Source organism: Salvelinus alpinus, chromosome 10, assembly GCF_045679555.1.
Source record: "Salvelinus alpinus chromosome 10, SLU_Salpinus.1, whole genome shotgun sequence".
NCBI classification, from domain to species: domain Eukaryota; kingdom Metazoa; phylum Chordata; class Actinopteri; order Salmoniformes; family Salmonidae; genus Salvelinus; species Salvelinus alpinus.
This window is the reverse complement of record NC_092095.1, coordinates 35,613,557-35,636,059: the sequence shown is the minus strand read 5'-3', so window position 1 is coordinate 35,636,059 and position 22,503 is coordinate 35,613,557. Positions and strand designations below refer to the sequence as shown.

The 22,503-nt window shown below is 41.3% G+C and overlaps 1 protein-coding gene across 2 annotated transcripts; it reads right to left on the bottom strand.

Moving 5' to 3' along the window:
* Positions 1-7,130: 7,130 nt before the first annotated feature.
* On the bottom strand, positions 7,131-14,915 carry LOC139531987 (uncharacterized). 2 transcript variants are annotated; one of them, XM_071329068.1, is made up of 8 exons: positions 14,723-14,915; positions 14,239-14,353; positions 14,008-14,152; positions 13,306-13,419; positions 8,755-8,899; positions 8,418-8,566; positions 7,943-8,076; positions 7,131-7,592 (listed from the first exon to the last, which is right to left on the bottom strand). In XM_071329068.1, exons 2-8 carry the CDS (start codon positions 14,342-14,344, stop codon positions 7,447-7,449), a joined length of 939 nt encoding a protein of 312 aa, XP_071185169.1. In that variant the 5' UTR covers positions 14,345-14,353; positions 14,723-14,915; the 3' UTR covers positions 7,131-7,446. The 2 variants fall into 2 exon arrangements, with proteins under 2 accessions (XP_071185169.1, XP_071185168.1); XM_071329067.1 differs by having other exon boundaries at positions 7,318-7,592; positions 8,755-8,917; positions 14,723-14,862.
* Positions 14,916-22,503: the final 7,588 nt, after the last annotated feature.

The following is a 22,503-nucleotide window of genomic DNA, read 5'->3' as shown; positions in this document are numbered from 1 at the left end:
CCTTCACTACAATATCATGACAGAAGGGAGAGTGCATAGAATGACAGAGGACCTCTATGGGAGAGTGGAACAACTGAATGCTTAGCATCATAATGAGCTCACTACGCCCCCTTCTGGAGAAGCAGACTACTACTTCACCCTTTATTTTAGAGCTGAACAATGTAATGGAGATGCTGGTCTCTGTTGGTGAGGACTATGAGGTGCATCATACATGTATGATCCTCGGGATGTAGCTTAAGACATCAGATTCTGATAGCTAGGTATCTCGGTCTGAAACAAAGCAATACAATTGTTTGGAAAGTTTCCTCTCACAACCTCTGAGAGCCTGAAAAACAGAAACTGTTTTGCTAACGTTCCACTCCAATTAATTAGCAGGAACAGATTGGTACCCAGATTAAATCTGGTGTGTCTTTGACATAACAATGTGTAATTGTATAAGATGATGCTACCACCACAATACTTGAAAATACTTAGGATTTCACTCTGTGTTGTTTTGTATTGAATTCGACCCAAACCTGTAGCTTTTAATTACACACATAGCCAAAGTGACTCTTTGCTGTGTTGTCTTGCAGTGCTACGTAATGGATTTTTTAAAACACAGGCTTTCTTCTTTTCACTTTACCATACAGGCCAGTAAGGTGGAGTGAAGCAATGTTGTTAATTATCTATATTTTCAAGTATGTGGTGGCAGCATCAGGTATAGTTGTCACTGTCAGAATCAAAAGAAATACATGAAAGGAGCAACGCTCAGGTAAAAAGCTAGAGGGACCCTGCCTCATTCTTCTGAATACCTAACCCTGGGATAGAGTTATATTGGACAATTACACACGTTTTAATGCCAACGACACCAGAATGGCATTCCAAATGGTGTTGAGTGTTCATGAATGGTCCAGTCTCAGTTTCAAATCAAAGACAAGGGTTTTGAATTTTGCTGTCCATCAATGATTCTCAACTAAATGTAGGCCTAATAGGGGATGCAATGACACATTTTCCAAATTTTTCCAAATGCAATTTGGATGGGTTGTTAATATGACTACACTCTTAGAAGAAATGGTTCTGTGTAGAACCATATAGGGTTCTTCAGTTTGCCCCCATAGGGGAACCCTTTTTGGTGCTAGGTAGAATCCTTTGCAGAGGTTTCTCCCTAGAACCCTTTATGAAGGGTTCTTCATAGAACCCCCTGTATATGGTTCTACTTAGAACCCTCTATGAAGAGTTCTGATTAGAACACTCCAAGAAGGGTTCTACCGAGAACCCGTTTATCTTTGGATGGTTCTTCCTAGTACCCTCTATGAATGGTTCCACCAGCCTTATTATCCTTTAAAATGAAATCATTTATGACATATATCATAAGGCCTTTCTTTGGGGGCCTAGTTATGCCCTAACACAGTAGGGAAAGGAAATGCTTGGTTTACAGGTCACCTCAGGCCTGCAAGCCACATTGTGCTGAATTGCAAAGTGATGTTTAATTCCTATTGGAATCCAGCCAGAGATAAGATATCCAACAAGTGGCATTTTTTATCAACCGCAACCTGCATTCAGAATGACTGCCAAGGTAGGGAAGATTGAATACTGAGACTAACGGGTGCAGTAAGTCCAACTACTAACAGATTGGATTACTTTAGAAAAATGTGTATCTTTGTGTAGCATACAATTCAACCAATGTACATGCAAAAACACAGATATTAAAACAAACAATTCTGGAAATCACCCGGCAATAGAGCATGCTGGGAAATAAGATATATATGTTTCTATGTAGAACACCTCTTGCCTTCCAAAGAATCCTTCTTGCCTTCCAAATATTCATCAATGAACCCTTGTCTTCCAAAAGGTGTTCTTCAGATCAAAACGGTTCTTGGTAGAACCCTATCCCTCAAAGTATCCCTTTTGCAACCCTTTCTTCTAAGAGTGCAGGATTGTGCCTTCCCACTAGGCCCACACTGGTTGAGTCAACGTTGTTTCCACGTCTTTTCAATGAAATGATGTTGAACCAACGTGGAATAGCCTAAACATTGAATTGACAACAGCAGAGAAATACATGCCTCATAATATGAAGTAAAATATCCAGGTTTCAAACAATTAAGTATATGTTTTCACTGTGTTGGTTTTCACTCAATTATTTAAGTTGCTCAAGATCTCCATCTACTGAATGGTTTGCAGTTTTATTGTGTGCTCATCCATGTGATCATTTAACTACTTGCAAAGTAGCATATTGGACACTCTTTTCAGCATTTAAAAGACATCGTGAACCACCTAGCCACTGACATACTAGGCTAAGCTAAAAGTAACTTTGTGGCTGTGATTGGGCAGCATTAGAATGCGGTGCCAGATACAGTGCGTTCAGAAAATATTCACACAGCCGGAATTCATGATGGTTTAAATGTAGATGTTTTTGTCACTGGCCTACACACAATATCCCATAATGTCAAAGTGGAATTATGTTTTAATTAATTAATTTAAAAAATGAATTGTCGTCAGTCAATAAGTATTCAACCCCTTTGTTATGGCAAGCCTAAATAAGTTCAGGAGTAAAAGGTTGCTTAACAAGTCACATAATAAGTTGCATGGACCCATTCTGTGTGTAATAATAGTGTTGAACTTGATTTTTGAATAACTACCTCATCTCTGTACCCCACACATACAATTATCTGTAAGGTCCTTCAGTCGAGCAGTGAATTTAAAATACAGATTCAACCACAAAGACCAGGGAGGCTTTCCAATGCCTCACAAAGGACACCTATTGGTAGATTGGTAAAAATAGAAAAACAGACATTGAATATCCCTTGGAGGATGGTGAAGTTGTTAATTACACCCAGTCACTACAAAGATACAGGCGTCCTTCCTAACTCAGTTGCCGGACAGAAAGGAAACCGCTCAGGGATTTCACTATGAGGCCAATAGGGACTTTAAAACACTGTTCAATGGCTGTGATAGGATAACTTAGGATGGACCAACAACATTGTAGTTACTCCACAATACTAACCTAATTGACAGAGTGAAAAGAAGGAAGCCTGTATAAAATAAAAAATATTCCGAAACATAGATCCTGTTTGCAACAAGGCAATTAAGCAATACTGCAAAATTCAAAAAAAGCAATTCACTTTTTGTCCTGAAAACAAAGTGCTATGTTTGGGGAGAATCTAATACAACACATTACTGAGTACCACTCTCCATATTTTCAAGCATAGTCGTGGCTAAATCATGTTATGGGTATGCTTGTAATTGTTGGACTGGTGAGTTATTTCAGGATAAAAAATAAATGGAGTACAGGCAAAGTCCTAGGGGAAAACCTGGTTCGGTGTGCTTTCCACCAGACATTGGGAGATTAATTCACTTTTCAGCAGGACAATAACCTAAAACACAAGGCCAAATCTACACTGCAGTTGCTTACCAAGGAGACAGTGAACTTTCCTGAGTGGCCGAGTTACAGTTTTGACTTAAATCTGCTTGAAAATCTATGGCAAGACTTACCTTTTTACTAGGATTAAAAGTCAAGAATTGTGAAAAACTGAGTTGAAATGTATTTGGCGAAGGTGTGTGTAAACTTCCAACTTCAACTGTATTTGACCAATGTCTCAGATTTTTTCTGTCACTGAGCAAATTTCAGGCCTGCGTGGTCCCATGGTGTTTATACTTGCGTACTATTGTTTGTACAGATGAACGTGGTACCTTCAGGCATTTGGAAATTGCTCCCAAGGATGAACCAGACTTGTGGAGGGCCACAATTTTTTTTCTGATGTCTTGGCTGATTTCTTTGGATTTTCCCATGATGTCAAGCAAAGAGGCACTGAGTTTGAAGGTAGGCCTTGAAATACATCCACAGGTACACCTCTAATTGACTCAAATTATGTCAATTAGCCTATCAGAAGCTTCTAAAGCCATGACATAATTTTCTGGAATTATCCAAGCTGTTTAAAGGCACAGTTAACTTAATGTATGTAAACTTCTGACCCACTGGAATTGTGATACAGTGAATTATACATTAAATAATCTGTCTGTAAACAATTGTTGGAAAAATTACTTGTGTCATGCACAAAGTAGATGTCCTAACTGACTTGCCAAAACTATAGTTTGTTAACAAGAAATGTGTGGAGTGGTTGAAAAACTAGTTTTAATGACTCCAACCTAAGTGTATGTAAACTTCCGACTTCAACTGTAGATTATATCTTGAATTCACCAGATAGCGGGTCCACCAGGGTTCTTTAGGGTTGTTGATGGCCAGCAAGGTGCTGTGGCAGTGCAGGTTTTGAAAGAAGACATACAGCATTTGGAAGCTGTGAACTGGCATATACCATTTAAAAAGCAGGGATGGTAGAAGGTCAAAGTTAAAACAAAAAGGATGATCCATCATTTTTGTATTGGCTTACTTGATTTTGCACAAAAGCCCACCGCATTTCTTTTGTCATTTTAAATCCCAAAATGTGTATCTTAAAGGGGTAGATTAATATAAATAAAAAAAAGTTAGATGGTTCCTCAATCTGAAAGTACTCTATGGGCTGACAGAAACTGTAATCCACGGTTCGGTTTTCTTTAAACAGCAACTATCAAAGTTAGCTGAAGTTTGATTTGGCTGTTTTAATAACATTGAACCATGGATTACAGTTTCTCCTGGCCCACAGACTACTTTCAGGATGAGGAACCATCAAACATTACGTTTTAAAATACTGAACTTCCCATTTAAATGTTAAAAACGCCAAATCACTTACTGCCTGTCTGAGAGAAACAGCCAAGTGATCTTTGCTACGTTGATCACGGTCCAGGTCAGATAGAATGACGGAGGGTGCATTTCAGGGTTGCGGGAGACTGGACCAAACACATTCCTTCATGCGGAGACAACATCAATCACAACTGAGTGATATAAATCACACATCATGTACAGCCTCATCATTTCATTTTCATCCCTTAGGCATTCATGTGTGCAGGGCTGCATGAGTAACCAAACATATTTGGCATTTCTATTATTCCCCCTCCTCTCCACATACTAAAACTGTGACAGATGGGTATTGCCTCTAAAGATACATAGATGGATGTGTTAGATTACATCTGGAAAACAGTTTAGAGAGAGAGAGAGAGAGAGAGAGAGAGAGAGATACCTCTAGAACACAGTAAAGAGAGAGTGCATGAGCCAGTGTTCCACATCCGGAGCATGATACAGGTGTAGTCTGCCCAGCAGTACATGGTCACCTTCAGAGGAAAGGACTCATTACCCAACGTGAGACATTACCCAACGTGGTTCTAAACATATCTTTGCCAGATGGGCAGGCAAAGACAACAGTAATTTATCCTTGGTTGTTTTTTAGATTTTCAAACACACTGCATCCAGTGTAATGATATGATTAAACTGTCATCTGGCGAAACAGGAAGTTGATGGTTAAGAATAATAAAGATGGCTGAATGGATGCACACGCTTGATTATTGTGGAACATCTCTTGGGCGCATGGTTGCTAGCAAATACCCCTCACAGATGAATCATGACACCTCACCACCTTCAACACACCATTCGGAAGGTACAGATATCTTTGCTTTTCATTTGGAATAAACAGGGTCCGAGAGGTTTTCCACGTGTATCAGGCGTATGTGTCTAGTCAGCCATCTTTATTACTTTGAACCATCAACTTCCTGTTCCTCCAGGTGGCAGTATAATCATATCATTACATCCAGTAGCCATACCGTTACTGAACCATACTATACTTGTTTATCCAGATCGCCTGCTAACCGACAGTTCCCGATGTCCTCACTGTATCGCACTGTATTACAGTGATGGACCAGCAGTCTGGTAGATTTCACTCACTGCCAGAGTTGTGCCCTGATACCAGAACATGGCAAAAGCGATACACACCGTGTAGAACCACATGGTGACGATGTCCCACCATACTGCCTAGGCCCTCGGCATACATAGACACACGGGACCGGTAGATGCTCACTGTCAAGCTATCAGCTATAACGCCCCTCTTTTATAACCACACACACACACACACACACACACACACACACACACACACACACACACACACACACACACACACACACACACACACACACACACACACACACACACACACACACACACACACACACACACACTATCTGGGATCTGATGTGTTGGACTTTTGATAATGGCACTGTTTGTCAGTTTATCTTGGTTTACTGCAGTATAATAGGTTTATTGTGTGCGTGTACCCTCGGATGCCTTTACTGAAACTGAGTAGAAAGCCTGTGACAGACACACACACACACACTCCTATTCCGTACATAATGAGCTCAGCCTATCCAAGAGCCAACTGGCAGCCTCACAGATCACCGCTATAGAATCGCCAGAGCAATATGACACTCGCTAGGGCACTACTATATGTGGGTGTGTGGCTGCAATTTACACTACTATTGCGCAGTGGTAAACTGTTGTTTTTGGTACCCATTACATCACAATACTATTTACAGACGAGTACAATAATAATAGGTATAATAAAAACCTTTATTTGTATAGGCCCATACATAAACGCAGTCCAAAGTGCTTCACAATATAGCACAGCTTTGATTCCAACGGTCACCCCGGCGTGATTTAGTGCTTCCAACCCCTCTTAAATATTGTGTGTGTTTGAGCTACAGACTTCTGGAGTTTTGCATTGGATTCGTCTATTTCTTCTGCATCAGTGATACCAACCATCAGCCTGATTGACGGGGTTGAACTAGAGCAGTGTTTGTGAGACAAGGGCGGATTTGGAAAACGGTCCTTCTCACAAAAATGTCTGTAAAGTCCGAATGAGCTACAAACTATGAAGACCCCACTATGAAAAGTTGAGACGCTCGCGGAAACGCGCATATCCGTTGTGCTCTATGACACTCACAAGCTACGCAAGAGTCGTTCGAAGGTAAGGGATTATTCTACATCGAACGATCATAGGAAATCCCAGGACATAGTGCCTACGATACTGTAATAAGCTCACATAGTTATGCCAAACTCCACACAGGTGTCACTGACTAGTTGGATATTCATTTCCCACTGAGCAAACCATTTCGGTTGAAGGAATGTAGTGAATTTCAGCTTTTTCACTGTGGGAATCCCTAGGACCAAAGAAGTTAAAAGAAAAGGGAGAAACACAAAGGTAGACAAGAATAGGGTATAAAAACAATGTGGTGCTACTAAAAGATTTATAAAATAATAAAAAGATTTTCATATTAATATTGCTTTAGTGTTGACAACATGAGAGCATTTATGTTCATTGTAATTGGCACACAGTAATTGATCTGATTTCATTAGCTTCGAAAGACATTAGCATTGGCTAGTGCAGAGGCCCCACTAATCATGTGGAAAGCCAGTACTGGAGTGCAAATCTCCATCTACATGTGTTGCAGACATAGGGAGGATTTGGTCACATCGGTCTCACAGCCATTAAATGTTAAGGAAAACAACAGGGGCGTACATATATCCACAGCAGCTGTCTTCCCTCACATGAAGATGAGCTTCTGTGTCCTGGCAATGTCCACCGGTGACCTGAGCTCCTCTTCTCCGTAAAGTGGTTTATTCTGGTGCTTCCATAACACCATGATGATGCGTACAATAAATATGACACTGGTTATGGCCAAGATGACAGCTGGAAAAGAGATGATGCGTCAGGTGTAGCAGACATAAGAATCATGGAAAAGGCACCGCAGTGACTACCGATAGTGATACACACATAACAGTGACACTCGTGAAGATATTGTAAACATTGGCAATAGCATAAACTAGAACCAGTTCTCATTATACTTACATATCGTAAATATAACAGCTTATCAGTTGCAGTTAAGGATGATATGCTTGTACAAGACCTATGGGAATCTACTAATAATGCATGTGTAAGGTGTCCATATTAGGAGCCTCAGCTGTCCTAATATAAACACCGTACAGGTGTTCTCTTCCTCTAGGTGTCACTTTAGGAGTCAGTCAGGACATAGGGCCTACCAGACATGATGTCTATGTGGGTACCGGGCGTGGCTGGATTGGCCACACTCGCCGCCAACACCAGGATCACCACAGGGTACACTGTTAGGATGTAGCGCACGTGCTTATCCAGGTACCAGTTCTCTATGACAAACCTGAGAGAGTAAAAAGGAGGAAGAAAATCTTTAAAAAAGAAGTCTCGTGCTTACAATAAGTGGATAGAAGGAAAGAGTTCTGGTGATTGTATGGTGTCCCCTAAGCGGCAAATGAGCTCTTACATTTTAAAAGCTACTTTGCCCCTTAGGGCCATTGTATCATTGTCATGCCAATGTCATAGTTTATACGTTATATATATCAAGCAAATGTACTGTTCATCAATTTGCAATGGAAATATTACTGGCAAAGCAGACATGGTTTATTAGGCTATATGGTTTATTGATTCAATACCACGTTGGTGAATTGAGCGGTTAGGTACAAGTTAGGAGCAAACTCTCACCATCCTATGAGTCCCAATTGAAGCAGCACTAGGACCATTATGGCAGCATCTGTCTTGGGTATTGGGGTTTGATGGTCTAAAACAACGGTCAAGTGTAAAAAGGTAGCCACAGCCCACCATGTTGCATACAAAGCCACTCCGTTTTGCACCTGTAATAGAGTTAACAGATACGGTGTCCGTATTAGGACAGCTTCAGTCCTTCTGAAACTGAGGTTGTCCTAATATGGACACCCTAAACCAACAGCACATGTCTGTAACAAAAAGCACACTTGTGGAAGGTTTCTGTAAGCAATGCAATGTTCTCATAGAATCATAGAAAAAGTTGAAATGATTGTACCAATATTCGAATGAGCCAGAGATCATTGTTGTGATATTTGTGGAGCCACGCTCCATAGACGACCAGTCCGCAGCAGGAGAACATGATAATCACGCAGTTTGAGATGGCCTGTAACGCTGTGATCAGGAGCGTTGGCACCATCTTTCTATGACACACACAGAAGCTAGAAAACGTAATTTGTCTTGAGAAGTATACAAGTTAGTTCCTTATATTCAATGTAGAAACTCAAAACAACTCAAAACATCAAAACTTAAGGTTACTTACGTAACCCTGGTTCTATGAGAATATGAGATATACGGGATATGCCTGGGCGTGTCCAAAAGCTCAAACTAAACAAACACACAGCATCTGTTCGAGTAGCAAATGAGGTGAGCCCCTCTCCTCCATAAAGGAACCAACTCGTCCGCCAATTGGTCATTCTCAAGCATGCCTCTCTTCCTTGCGCTCTTGCGAGCAGGGAAAATTGGTGAGACATCTCATTCATATTCTCACAGAACCGAGGTTACGCAAGTAACCTTAAGTTCTATTTCAAATACTTGTTTGGATGTCTCACTATGGGATTTGGCCAACTCCAGTTATGCAGACATGCTCTCCAAAGCCAGGGTAGTGCTAACATTACCCCTCAGAGGCTCCGACACTGAAGACAGTATGCACCAATGAAGGTGCAGTGACGTCCAGTCGGTAAAACATACAAATATGAGGGGTGGCCCAACATTCCACCTAGCAAATCTCTTTTAAAGAGATGCATTTGAACAGTGCCCAAGAGGTAGTCAAACCTCTGGTGGAATGACCCCTCAGGGCATCAAGGGGCTGTTAACCCTTACTATTATATGCTAATATACGGTGCAGATGCCCTTCTTCTGTAGAATTGAAGGGTGGTGGGTGGAAAGCCATAAGCTCCAAGGCGAGACAATTGTAATTGCCACTGACCTTAGGCATAAAGTCGGGGTTACCTTGGAAAACCCTGGGTCAAACTGTAGGCACAAATGATGGACGGACATCATGACTACATCAAGCTTGTTACTCTTCAAATTTGTTGGATGCATTTGCTGTTTGTGTTGGTTGTGTTTCAGATTATTTTGTGCCCAATATAAACGGTAAATAATGTATTCTGTCATTTTAGAGACACTTTTATTGTAAATAAGAATATAATATGTTCCTAAACACTTCTACATTAAAGTGGATGCTACCATGAGAACGGATAATCTTGAATGAATCGTGAATAATGATGAGTGAGAAAGTTACAGACGCACACATATCATACCCCACCCTAAATGCTAACCTCCCCTGTTATTGTAATGGTGAGAGGTTAGCATGTCTTGGGGGTATGATATTTGCTCTAGTTGATAGATAGTTTTTTGGTTTGGGGACAGTGCTCGGTGGTGACTGACAAGTTGTCTTCCTGCCTCGGTTGCTTGTGAGAGCGCTGAGGGGAGAGCAGTGGCACAGGGGGGCACTCGTTATCCCTGTGAGCGGATGCACAGAAAGGAGCCGCTGCACCAGAGGTATGGTCCTAGGAGCACAGATGGGTCTCTCCCCCATTTATATGGGGGGTAAAGTCTGTACTACACCGAGAAGAGGCAGGGCAGGACACGGAGGGAATTGTTGGCTCCCCATCCTGGTGAGTCATGTGGGCGGGACCTGTCAGGGACCTGTCTGGGACCTGTCCTAACTGTATGCCTCTGTTAGGAGAGCCAAACTGTGGGTTTGCAGCCAGCTGCATTGCTGGGGGCTTTGCGTTACGAAAAACCCTGGTGCCAGCAAGTTGCCTCCTCCTTCCCATGAACGTACTTTGGTGCGAAAAGTGCAAATCAATCCCAGAACAACAGCCAAATACATTGTGAAGATGCTGGAGGAAACGGGTACAAAAGTATCTATATCCACAGTAAAAAATATATCGACATAACCTGAAAGGCCACTCAGCAAGGAACAAGCCACTGCTCCAAAACCGACATAAAAAAGCCAGACTACGGTTTGCAACTGCACATAGGGACAAAGATCGTACTTTTTGCAGAAATGTCCTCTGGTCTGATGAAACAAAAATATAACTGTTTGGCCATAATGACCATCGTTATGTTTGGAGGAAAAATGTGGATGCTTGCAAGCCGAAGAACACCATCCCAACCGTGAAGCACGGGGTGGCATCATCATGTTGTGGGGTGCTTTGCTGCAGGAGGGATTGGTGCACTTATAAAAATAGATGGCATCATGAGGTAAGAAAATTATGTGGATATATTGAAGCAACATCTCAAGACATCAGTCAGGAAGTTAAAACTTGGTCGCAAATGGGTCTTCCAAATGGACAATGACCCCAAGCATACTTCCAAAGTTGTGGGAAAATGGTTTAAGGACAACAAAGTCAAGGTATTGGAGTGGCCATCACAAAGCCCTGACCTCAATCCTATAGAAAATGTGTGGGCAGAACTGAAAAAGCTTGTGCGAGCAAGGAGGCCTACAAACCTGATTCGGTTACACCAGCTCTGTCAGGAGGAATGGCCCAAAATTCACCCAACTTATTGTGGGAAGTTTGTGGAAGGCGATCCGAAACGATTGACCCAAGTTAAACAATTTAAAGACAATGCTACCAAATACACTCAATTAGTATGTAAACTTCTGACCCACTGGGAATGTGATGAAAGAAATAAAGGCTGAAATAAATCACTCTCAACTATTATTCTGACATTTCACATTCTTAAAATAAAGTGGTGATCCTAACTGACCTAAGACAGGGAAATTGTACTAGGATTAAATGTCAGGAATTGTGAAAAACTGAGTTTAAATGTATTTGACTAAAGCGTATGTAATCTTCCAACTTCAACTGTATATTTTATATATATACACACAGTCCATTAGTAAAGTATTCAGACCCCTTGACTTTTTCCACATTTTGTTAAGTTACAGCCTTATTCTAAAATGGTTTAAATTGTTTTCAGCAAAAACAGTTTTTTTGAAATGTTTGCAAATGTATAAAAAACTACTGAAATAACACATTTACATAAGTATTCAAACCCTTTACTCAGTGCTTTGTTGAATAACTGTTGTCAGCAATTCCCGGCTTGAGTCTTCTTGGGTGTGACGCTACAAGATCGGAACACCTGTATTTGGGGAGTTTCTCCCAAGCTTCTCTGCTTCTCGTGGACACACCTACTCATTCAAGGTATTTTCTTTACTTTTTCTATTTTCTACGTTGTAGAATAATAGTGAAGACATCAAAACTATGAAATAACACATATGGAATCATGTGGTAACCAAAGAAGTGTTAAACAAATCAAAGTATATTTTAGATTCTTCAAAGTAGCCACTATTTGCCTTGATGATAGCTTTCTTTGCACACTTGGCATTCTCTCAACCAGCTTCACCTGGAATGCTTTTCCAACAGTCTTGAAGGAGTTCCCACCTATGCTGAGCACTTGCTGGCTGCTTTTTCTTCACTCTGCGGTGCAACTCATTCCAAACCATCTCAATTGGGTTGAGGTCAGGTGATTGTGGAGGCCAGGTCATCTGATGCAGCACTCCATCATGCTCCTTCTTGGTCAATTGCCCTTACACAGCCTGTTGAAAAATAAATTATAGTCCTACTAAACGCAAACCAGATGGGATGGCGTATCGCTGTGGTGTCCATGCTGGTTGTGTGTCACCCTGATCTGTTTCACCTGCCTTTGTGCTTGTTTACACCCCCTCCAGGTGTTGCCCATCTTCCCCTTGATGCCCTGTGCATTTTGCCTCGTCAAGCCTACCAGTGTGGTACCTTCAGGCGTTTGGAAATTGCTCCCAAAGATGAACCAAATTTTCCAAGCTGTTTAAAGGCACAGTCAACTTAATGTATGAACATTTCTGACCCACTGGAATTGTGATACAGTTATTTATAAGTGAAATAATCTGTCTGTAAACAATTGTTGGAAAAATGACTTGTGTCATGCACAAAGTAGATGTCCGAACCGACTTGCCAAAACTGTAGTTTGTTTACAAGAAATTTGTGGAGTGGTTGAAAAACGAGTTTTAATGACTCCAACCCAAGTGTATGTAAACTTCCGACTTCAACTGTAATAATAACAGAAACATAAAGAAAATAAAGAAACAGTGGCGGGTACCATGCTTTGTAATTGTTTCAACTGCAGATTGCAGCTAGTTAGCCAAGTTAGCTAAAGCCTTGCGTCGATGGCTAACCAAATCTCGATAGCTAGCCGTGTGGTGCTAGCTAAACGGAGACTGACAAGAAGAAAAAAAGAGAATTCTACTCAAAAACAAAACCTTTCGGTCAGTACTCAACACTATTTACAGAAGCTGAAGTCCTATGTTCAGCAGTGTTAACCTCATGGTTTGCCTGACAACGGTTCGGTAGGAAACCAGAAATCTAGTCTGGCTGAGGAGAACTTTTGTGAAGACTTCCGCAAGATGGAGAGGTGAGAAAGACCAGTTGGCGGTTACTTCGAGCTTGTGGACACACCCAGGTATATCCCATAGTGAGACATCGAAACTAGTATTTGAAATAGAACCAAATGTTTTATATTTTATCGTACAGTAAATACACCTAAATATATAAACACTTACTCTTTGTCGTACAGAAATAACCATGCCATATTCAACATGCTATTTACGATCCAGGACAAGTAGAATCCATAGGGCAGGACAGCAGGAGTGGTGTACATCCATGTATAAGCTTCCCTAAGGAACAAGACCATCATTATTATTATAATTAATGACATCATCATCATCATAATTAATAACAGCATCATCATCATCATCAGGGCCAGGACTAGGGTTGCAAAATTCCACTAACTTTTCCTAAGTGTCCTGGTTTTCCAGAAACCCCGGTTGGAAGATTCACGTAATTGGGAGGGAATAAGCACACATTCTGGAAAACCAGGGAATTTGGGGAAATTCTGCAACCCTAGCCAGGACAGTAAAAATCACACTTTCTGAACTTTAAAAAAATACACTTTGTTTTGTCTCACAATAAATACAGACCAGTGATTTATTTTCTTATGTCACGTCAGTTAGCCTGAATGCCAGTCTGTTTTCTACTCTCTTGCCAACTCCTTATAGAATTGTCATTTTTGTCTTGACAATGAGTGACAAGGATTTTAGCAAGATAGCAGGAACAGGTCTGGGACCAGGCTAATGTCCAGTGCAAAGTTGATTGAATTCCAGCCAGGTTTTGGGAAGGCAAATGACCAAAATGTCTGAAGGACCCATGCTTAAATGAGTGTTTTAGTGTCAACGAGAGTTTAGCTTTAATGTACAGTATCTTACCTTCTACGGAGATTGTGTATCAGATAGATGAACATGCCGATCAACCAGACGTTAAGGACGTCCCATAGAAAGAGTACCCATCTATCTGGGGTTAGGTGCGTAGTGGACTTGCTCAGTACATACTGTGTGGTTTGCATGAAAGCCCCTGCATGTTCAAACACACAGGTTACAAAATATTACAGTATATTTCAAACAGATGTCATTGACTTGAAGTGGACTGTAAGAATTCACCTGTCCAGGGCCCAAATAGAGCCAATATGTTGAATGTCAGTGCAATTAGATAGCTGATTAGGGCCAGAAGCATTAGCAGAACACGGACTGAGATGCAATCTCCCATGGTCAGTATCTAAGGACAGAAGTACAGAAGCTATTTCAGTACAGAAGTCATTTCAGCACAGTCATTTCAATAAATGTCAGTACATTCATTTCAGAAGTCATTTTAGTCAGAAGCCACTCTTCATTTCGCTATGTCAATAACATCTTGATTATTCTTGACACCTTATACATCAACCAATTAAATAGTTTAGATGTCTGTGCTTTACCCCGCTGCACCACATTAGGCAGTTTGTTTTGTTTCAGAATGTTTCTCAGACAGCCCTATTCAACATTGTTACACTACAACAATGCATGGACTGTTCCTAATACAGTTAAGTGGATTGTTCCTAAATGATACGGTTATAAGACTGATGAACGTATGCGAAATAAAATGTCTTACCTTACTGTGGTGGCCCTGAAATATTGTTAATCGGTTCTAGGATAAACCTTCTAGAATATTCTGTGGAAAAAGTAGTCAACAGATTGTTCCCAGTTGCTCCCACACAGGCGAGTAGGTAGACACAGCACGCATTAGGTTCACAATATTCAGGATGGTCTGTCTGCTACTCGTGCTATCTCCACAAATCATAGATAGGTCTGCCCATGGCTGGAGAGAGATATGAGTGAAAGTAGGAGAGACTCCTCCTCTTTCTCCATTCACAAGCCCACATGAAGTCATAATTGAAGGACAACCCGCGTCATTGTGTCAGGAACAAGCCGTGTCATTGTTGTGATAATGTCAACACTTACCCAACGGTGAATAGGTCATGGCTTGGGAACATTGTGGAACAAAACAAACTGCCGTACGCTGTCTAGTGGCGTCGATCACCTCAATGTCATGTCATTGAATAATAGAAGAGCCTGTACCTCACTCAGATATCTTAACAATCTAGCTGGCTGATGTATTCTATGGGGCCACAAGGTGTCAGAGCTGCTGTAGGTTTTATAACTGTGTTGTAACAGCGTGGGATATACAGCCTTGTACCACACAGTGTCGCTCGCCATTACATTACACCAGTAGACATACCGTGCATTTAGTATACTACCATGGGAATTTCTGCCATCAGTTCATTCTTCCGCCAGACAGCATGACCTGCAGCTCAATTCCTGTTTATGTGTGTATTGCTTTTAAACACACATCACTGAGCTATTAACAAAAGATCCTACCAAGCCCAATGGCAACACTGGCAATAACTGGGCAAGGTTTCTTCATCTCAAGCATTATGTTTCTAATAGACTTACTGAAGAACTAACAGAGTTGCAGTGATTCTCCACTACTGTCCGGGCAGCGTAGAGTTACTACAGTACGTTGTGTACTGAAGGGTAATTGAGACCATGTTCTTGTTAGCCATTTGATTATATTATTTCTGCTCTGGCGGGTGAGGGGGCGGGCACCGTGGCACTGGTCGGTTGGCGTTCCACCTCCCGACGGAGTCCTCGACCCAGAGAACCTGCTCTGACCATGCTTTGACGGCTCACGCGTCCTGCGCCAGATGTTGCCCCATGGTGCAGGGCGCTTTAAACGCTCTGCATAATTAATGAAGCACTCCCCAGGGACGCCCGGGATTAAGCACTTATGAGCTCTCATGCACACTCTCTCTCACACACACACACACGCCTGCAGGAACGCACGGCATCCACACACAGGCAGGCAACCAGGCAGGCACACACACACACACACAAGTAAGCACTCACACGTATGTGTTGTTTGTCCTTACGTTTGAAGATAATTATTTTCCTTAAATCACCCTCTGTTTTCCAGAAATGCCGGTTGGAAGATTCCGGATATCCTGTTTATTCCCTCCTATTTACAGAGGTCTTCCAACATGGATTTCTGGGAAACCTGGGAATTTGTGGAAAGTATTTTTGCAACCCTATGCAGACGATAGATACCCCTCCTATCGCTTTTCCCACATCAGAAGTTCATGACCTAAAGAATCCTAGCAGAGATCAAGGCACAATTTATCAGTTGCTCTTCACTAATTCATGTCCAATTCCATACAAGCCATCTTTCATCATTCACTGCTCACGACAATTCTATCACTATCTGTCACGGACTGATCTGTGATTCAAGAATTTAAGTTACAGAAGGCAAATGCCACCGAAGTCGTCTAAATCATTAACCAAAATATCTGCACAATCTAAGATTGGAATTTTTATTGACAGAGACCATCAAAACGTATTTGTACGCTGTCCATATTAGGACAGCTTCAGTCTCAGAAGTAGTTGTTGAGACTGAGGCTGTCCTAACACGGACACTGTGGACACCGTATATTAGTTCATCGAATAATATCCCCAATTCTTGATACCTGCACCATGTTGTTAAATACCAGACCCAGGACAGGGCAGACAGAATCTAGGAAGAATGCTTTCCACAATGGCTACAACACTGATGCCTTACAGCTACTATCTTGATGTTCGATCAATACAACTAGTATGACTATTAATAATGATTTTTAGCGGCATTTGACTTCATACGAATTCATTCCACAGGTACTTATGAATCATTTCCAGGGGCTCTTGCCAATTCCATCTGGCCCTAATAAGGTCCCATTGTTTCCATGGCTACAGCGATGATGCCCCACAGTGCTCTCTGTCTGACATCCTCATGCTGGCACCTGCAGTCATAGATCAGCATCACACACTAGACCCGGTTTCAACCTAACCTGCTGGTGACCAGGCAAGTTTGGTTGAGGTGTTTTGTACGCAATAAATACATAATTCAGGAGCTAGAAACAATATTACATATATCAGTGATGTAGTGGTAAAAAAAAAGAATTGGTGGGTAAATGATCGCCATTGGCGATGAGTAAAGTAACGATCCCTATACTTTCAATGCTTCTTATACCCCCCCTCTCTCTCATGGCTCAATGGCTGCAAAGACCTCTCTCTCTCTCTCTCTCTCTCTCTCTCTAAGAGATTGGACCATTGAGACAGACAAAGTTAAGCCTTCGTCAGTGTCCTGTTTGACTCCTACATGCACAGTTTAATAATGAAGGGCCGTGACTAACGCGCTGTGTTTTCACACTCTTGCTTACCCTCTATCTCTCACTGCAGACAGGGCGGGAGACTTTCATGCTAAATCTGTGTCAGACATTTGCTTTCCCTCTGGAATTAACACAGCACCAAGTGCCACAATTAAGTACTGGTGACCAATAGTGTGGCCTTGGGAGAGATGATGATGAAAAAAGGACAACTACGGTGAAACTATGCTATTTTCATGAAATTCTCTCTCCTGTTAGAGGGAAACACACGCATACACACCAGATCCAATGTGTTACGAATCGGTTCGTAGCCCGTAACAAAGAGGGAGACAACGCGGAGATAAAGAAATAACAAACATATTATTAAATAAAGTAAACTATATCCAAGTAACAATGGAGTGTGTAGTCAGTAGTGTAAACATTTTTTTTAATTATTTTTTATTTCACCTTTATTTAACCAGGTAGGCAAGTTGAGAACAAGTTCTCATTTACAATTGCGACCTGGCAAGATAAAGCAAAGCAGTTCGACACATACAACAACACGGAGTTACACATGGAGTAAAACAAACATACAGTCAATAATACAGTAGGAAAATAAGTCTATATACAATGTGAGCAAATGAGGTGAGATAAGGGAGGTAAAGGCAAAAAAAGGCCATGGTGGCGAAGTAAATACAATATAGCAAGTAAAACACTGGAATGGTAGATTTGCAGTGGAAGAATGTGCAAAGTAGAAATAGAAATAATGGGGTGCAAAGGAGCAAAATAAATAAATAAATAAATACAGTAGGGGAAGAGGTAGTTGTTTGGGCTAAATTATATATGGGCTATGTACAGGTGCAGTAATCTGTGAGCTGCTCTGACAGCTGGTGCTTAAAGCTAGTGAGGGAGATAAGTGTTTCCAGTTTGAGAGATTTTTGTAGTTCGTTCCAGTCATTGGCAGCAGAGAACTGGAAGGAGAGGCGGCCAAAGGAGGATGGTGATAATAAGGGGTGTTGAGAGGTGCCAAAACAAATTACACAAAGAAGCCTCAAAATGCCACAGCCAAAACAACAGTATGTTTGCGTGGAGAGAGTCTCTTCAATGTATGGGGGAACCCCGAGCCCAGGTGTATACCATTTCGCTGACGACCCTCACAGCTCCGCCCACCGACATCCTATTAAGGAAAACCAGAGCAGAGAGAAAGAATTCGAATTCAGCAGACAGAGTGGGAGTTCGAATTCAGCAGACAGAGTGGGAGTTCGAATTCAGCAGACAGAGTGGGAGGATCTTGTGAATCCAGCCATCATTTCCGATTTTTAAAATGTTTTACAGCGAAAACACAATATGTATTTATATTAGCTAACCACAATAGCCAAACAAACAACGGCATATTTTCACCATGTTTCCACTGCATAGGTAGCTTTCACAAAACCCACAAATAGAGATAAAATTAATCACTAACCTTGAACAACTTCATCAGATGACAGTCTTATAAGATCATGTTATACAATACATTTATGTTTTGTTCGAAAATGTGCATATTTATAGCTACAAATCCTGGTTTTACATTGCAGCCACCATCACAAATAGCACCAAAGCAGCCAGAATAATTACAGAGAGCAATGTGAAATACATAAATACTCATCATAAAACATTTTGAAAAATACATGGTGTACAGCAAATGAAAGATAAACATCTTGTGAATCCAGCCAATATTTCCGATTTTTTAAGTGTTTTACAGCGAAAACACAATATATATTTCTATTAGCTCACTACAATAGCCAAACACACAATGCCATTTACTCCCCGCCAAAATAGCTTTCACAAAACTGACAAAATAGAGATAAAATGAATCACTAACCTTGAACAACTTCATCAGATGACAGTCTTATAACATCATGTTATACAATACATTTATGTTTTGTTCGAAAATGTGCATATTTAGAGCTGCAAATCGTGGTTATACATTGTGAATACGTAGCAACAATTCACCAAAATCTCCGGAGATATTTTGGACAGTCATCTAATCTAATCAAAGAACTCATCATAAACTTTACTAAAAAATACATGTTGTACAGCAAATGAAAGATACACTGGTTCTTAATGCAACCGCTGTGTTAGATTTTTAAAAATAACTTTACTACAACATACAAAATGCATTATTGTGAGACAGCGCTCACCTATTCTCCGCCGAGTTGGAGTCAACATATTACACAGAAATACGAAATAACATCATAAATTGTGTCTTACTTTTGCTGAGCTTCCATCAGAATGTTGTGCAAGGAATCCTATTTCCAGAATAAATCGTTGTTTGGTTTTAGAATGTCCATTTCTTCTGTCGAATTAGCAACTTTGGCTAGCATTGTTGCGCGAACATACCCATCATCTCTTGGCGCAAAGAACGGAAAATTCCAAAAGTCCCAGTAAACGTTGAATAAACTGATCAAACTCGGTTGAAAAATCCTACTTTATGATGTTTTTCTAATATGTATCAAATAAAATCAGAGCCGGAGCAATTCGCCGTGTATACCGAACGCTTTTCAGAAGACAATGTCGAGGTCCCCCGCGCGCCGTCGAAAACAAACAAAATACCGGACCTGTCACTCCAAAAGCTCTTATTCGGCCTCAGATCAAGCTAGACACCCCATTAAACCTTCCACTGCCTGTTGACATCTAGTGGAAGGCGTATGAAGTGCATACATATCGATAAATAAAAGCCAGTTGAATAGGCAGGCCCTGAAACAGAGCCTTGTTTTCAGATTTTTCACTTCCTGTATGGAAGTTTGCTGCCAAATGAGTTCTGTTTTACTCACAGATATAATTCAAACAGTTTTAGAAACTTCAGAGTGTTTTCTATCCAATAGTAATAATAATATGCATATTGTATGATCTAGAACAGAGTACGAGGCCGTTTAATTTGGGAACGATTTTTTCCAAAGTGAAAACAGCACCCCCCTATTCACAAGAAGTTAATAGCTTGATTAGGTTTACCCGTTATTTGACAGATGTGACAGGTTTTGTTGAATGCAGAAACATCTCTCTTTAACCTAGGCCAAATTAAATATCTCAGTATGCAATTGTAGGTTTTCCTCATGCCCAGAAGTTTTCAGCAGCGATTCACAAAACTGAACTGGTACAACAACCTGACCAATAGCCTCCCCCACAAAACGACTTCTGTGAGGCACCCACTTTCTCATCAGGACATCATCCTCGAGAAAATAGCCATGGGCGACATCTACAAACTGTTCCACAGGCACAATTTGGTCACACAACTCTTCTAATTTGGGGTCAGCCCGTTGCTTCTTGATTAGATCGGAGCGGGGCACAGATAACGGAATCACAGGGAAAGTAGTGACAGATTTCTTTGTAACATCATCATTAGTGACAGAAATGAACGGATGTGGAACAGGAGCCGCTAACGCCGTAGGCTTAATGTTTAACGTTAGCGTGAGTACTAAATTTACCCTTAGCCCTGACAACAGGACATTATTTTTTTTCTAATTACCTAAACCCTGACAGTTGTGACACTCTTGACTGAAGTCAGCTTTACCACGGGAGCCAGGCTCAACCCTAGATGAATGAACCTCTGCCTGTGAACCAGAGTATCTCGGTGGGCAAGGCCCAAATTTCTCAGAACGTCCCCACGCCACTTTTGTGAGTCAAAACATACAGTACTCATCCGCCAAAAACCGCAGCTTCAGAGACTGTCTTCACTTTTTGTTCGTGAATGTACATGGCTATTCAATCAGGGATTGTGTCCTTAAATTGCTCTAGCATAATCCGATCACACAGCCCTTGGAAAGTCGTAACCGTAGAGGCAGAACACCAACGATTAAACTGTGAAGAATACTCTTGCGCAAACTCAACATGAGTCTGTTAATCAGCCCTTTTTAAAGTTCTAAATCATTGACGGTAAGCCTTGGGAATCAATTTGTGAATCTGTAACACAGCCATTTTAACCTTAGCAGAGCTGACACTGTCGGCTACACCAAGAGCTGAATATGCTTCCTGCGCTTTACCAGTCAACACACACTGCAACATTAAAGTGCGTTCAGAATCAGGCCAAATCCTAGTGTCAGCAAAACGCTCAAACGACGAAAATAAAGTCTCAGGGTCCTTCTCATTATATTTTGGTAAGTTTCCATCAATATCAAATATGTCCGGGGCACGACCGAGAGAGGGGCGACTCCTAGGCAAATCAGGGTCACTTTCCCATAGCAAACTCTCCCCCGAGAGCTTTCCTTCGCTAACCAATTCTAGCCGCTCGTTGCAGCTTGATTTTAGCACGCTCCAAATCCTTTTTGAATTGCAATTCCTTTTCATACTTAACATCAGATCAACCTAACATCATTTTTGTTAGATGTTTATCACTCATTTCAACCAAGTGGTGTTCAGCGATCTTCAACAGCTGTTCCCATAATACATAATTCTAACAGTTCCTCTGATGAACTTGTCTACAAGTAACTGCTTAATTTTTTTTTGCTCTGCACCTCTGCTGAGCACACCAGACCGGACCATAACAAGAGAGGCGCCACTCACATTGGGCACCACAGGAGAGAGATGAGATATATAAAGGAGCTTCCCCAAATCCTACAATAACTCAACCCTAGTCTTCGTGAAGATTTGCAGTGGGTAATTACGCACTGTAACCCGCTGGCATGTAAAAACCCCCCAAGCCACAGATGTGCCCCAGAAACAACTGCTCCAACCACGAACACCACACAAAAACAACAAACAAAATAACCATGCCCAATGTATTCCAAAAAGGAATACATCGCTAAGCCTAACAGGGGAAAAGAAAGGCTATAGTTCCGTGTAGCAAATGGCACTACCCTACCCAAATCTCCCAGTATTTGATGTTCGACCAGGTCAACCAGGATATCGGGACATGTCTTGAATACTGGCCACTAGGGGCAACGGTGAGGGTTATTACTATCAACTAAGCTCGCAGCTTGCTAGGCTGTTGTGGATGGCAGATTGGGGTAAACTGCGACCTCCTGCTCTGAGGATCATGGGTTCAATCCCAGGGCTACGCACTAGTTTAAAGTGTTTTTGTTTTTAACCCTGTCCAATGCAGCCATTTTCATCCAAATATCAAATTATTTCTGGGTAGCAATTATATACCTTCCTGTGATTGTTTTCAATTAAAATTGTCAAAAATGAAAGAAAAACTGATTCTTAGCAAAGAACAATTTCTCATGCACGAATTTTGCTA

Coding starts and splice junctions, on each gene's coding strand:
- LOC139531987 (XM_071329067.1), bottom strand. CDS start 14,344: ATGGGAGATTGCATCTCAGTCCGTGTTCTGCTAATGCTTCTGGCCCTA. Junction 8,918..13,305: donor TTATTTCTGTACGACAAAGA/GTAAGTGTTTAT, acceptor TACGTTTTCTAG/CTTCTGTGTGTGTCATAGAA. Junction 8,567..8,754: donor TCTGGCTCATTCGAATATTG/GTACAATCATTT, acceptor ACTCTATTACAG/GTGCAAAACGGAGTGGCTTT.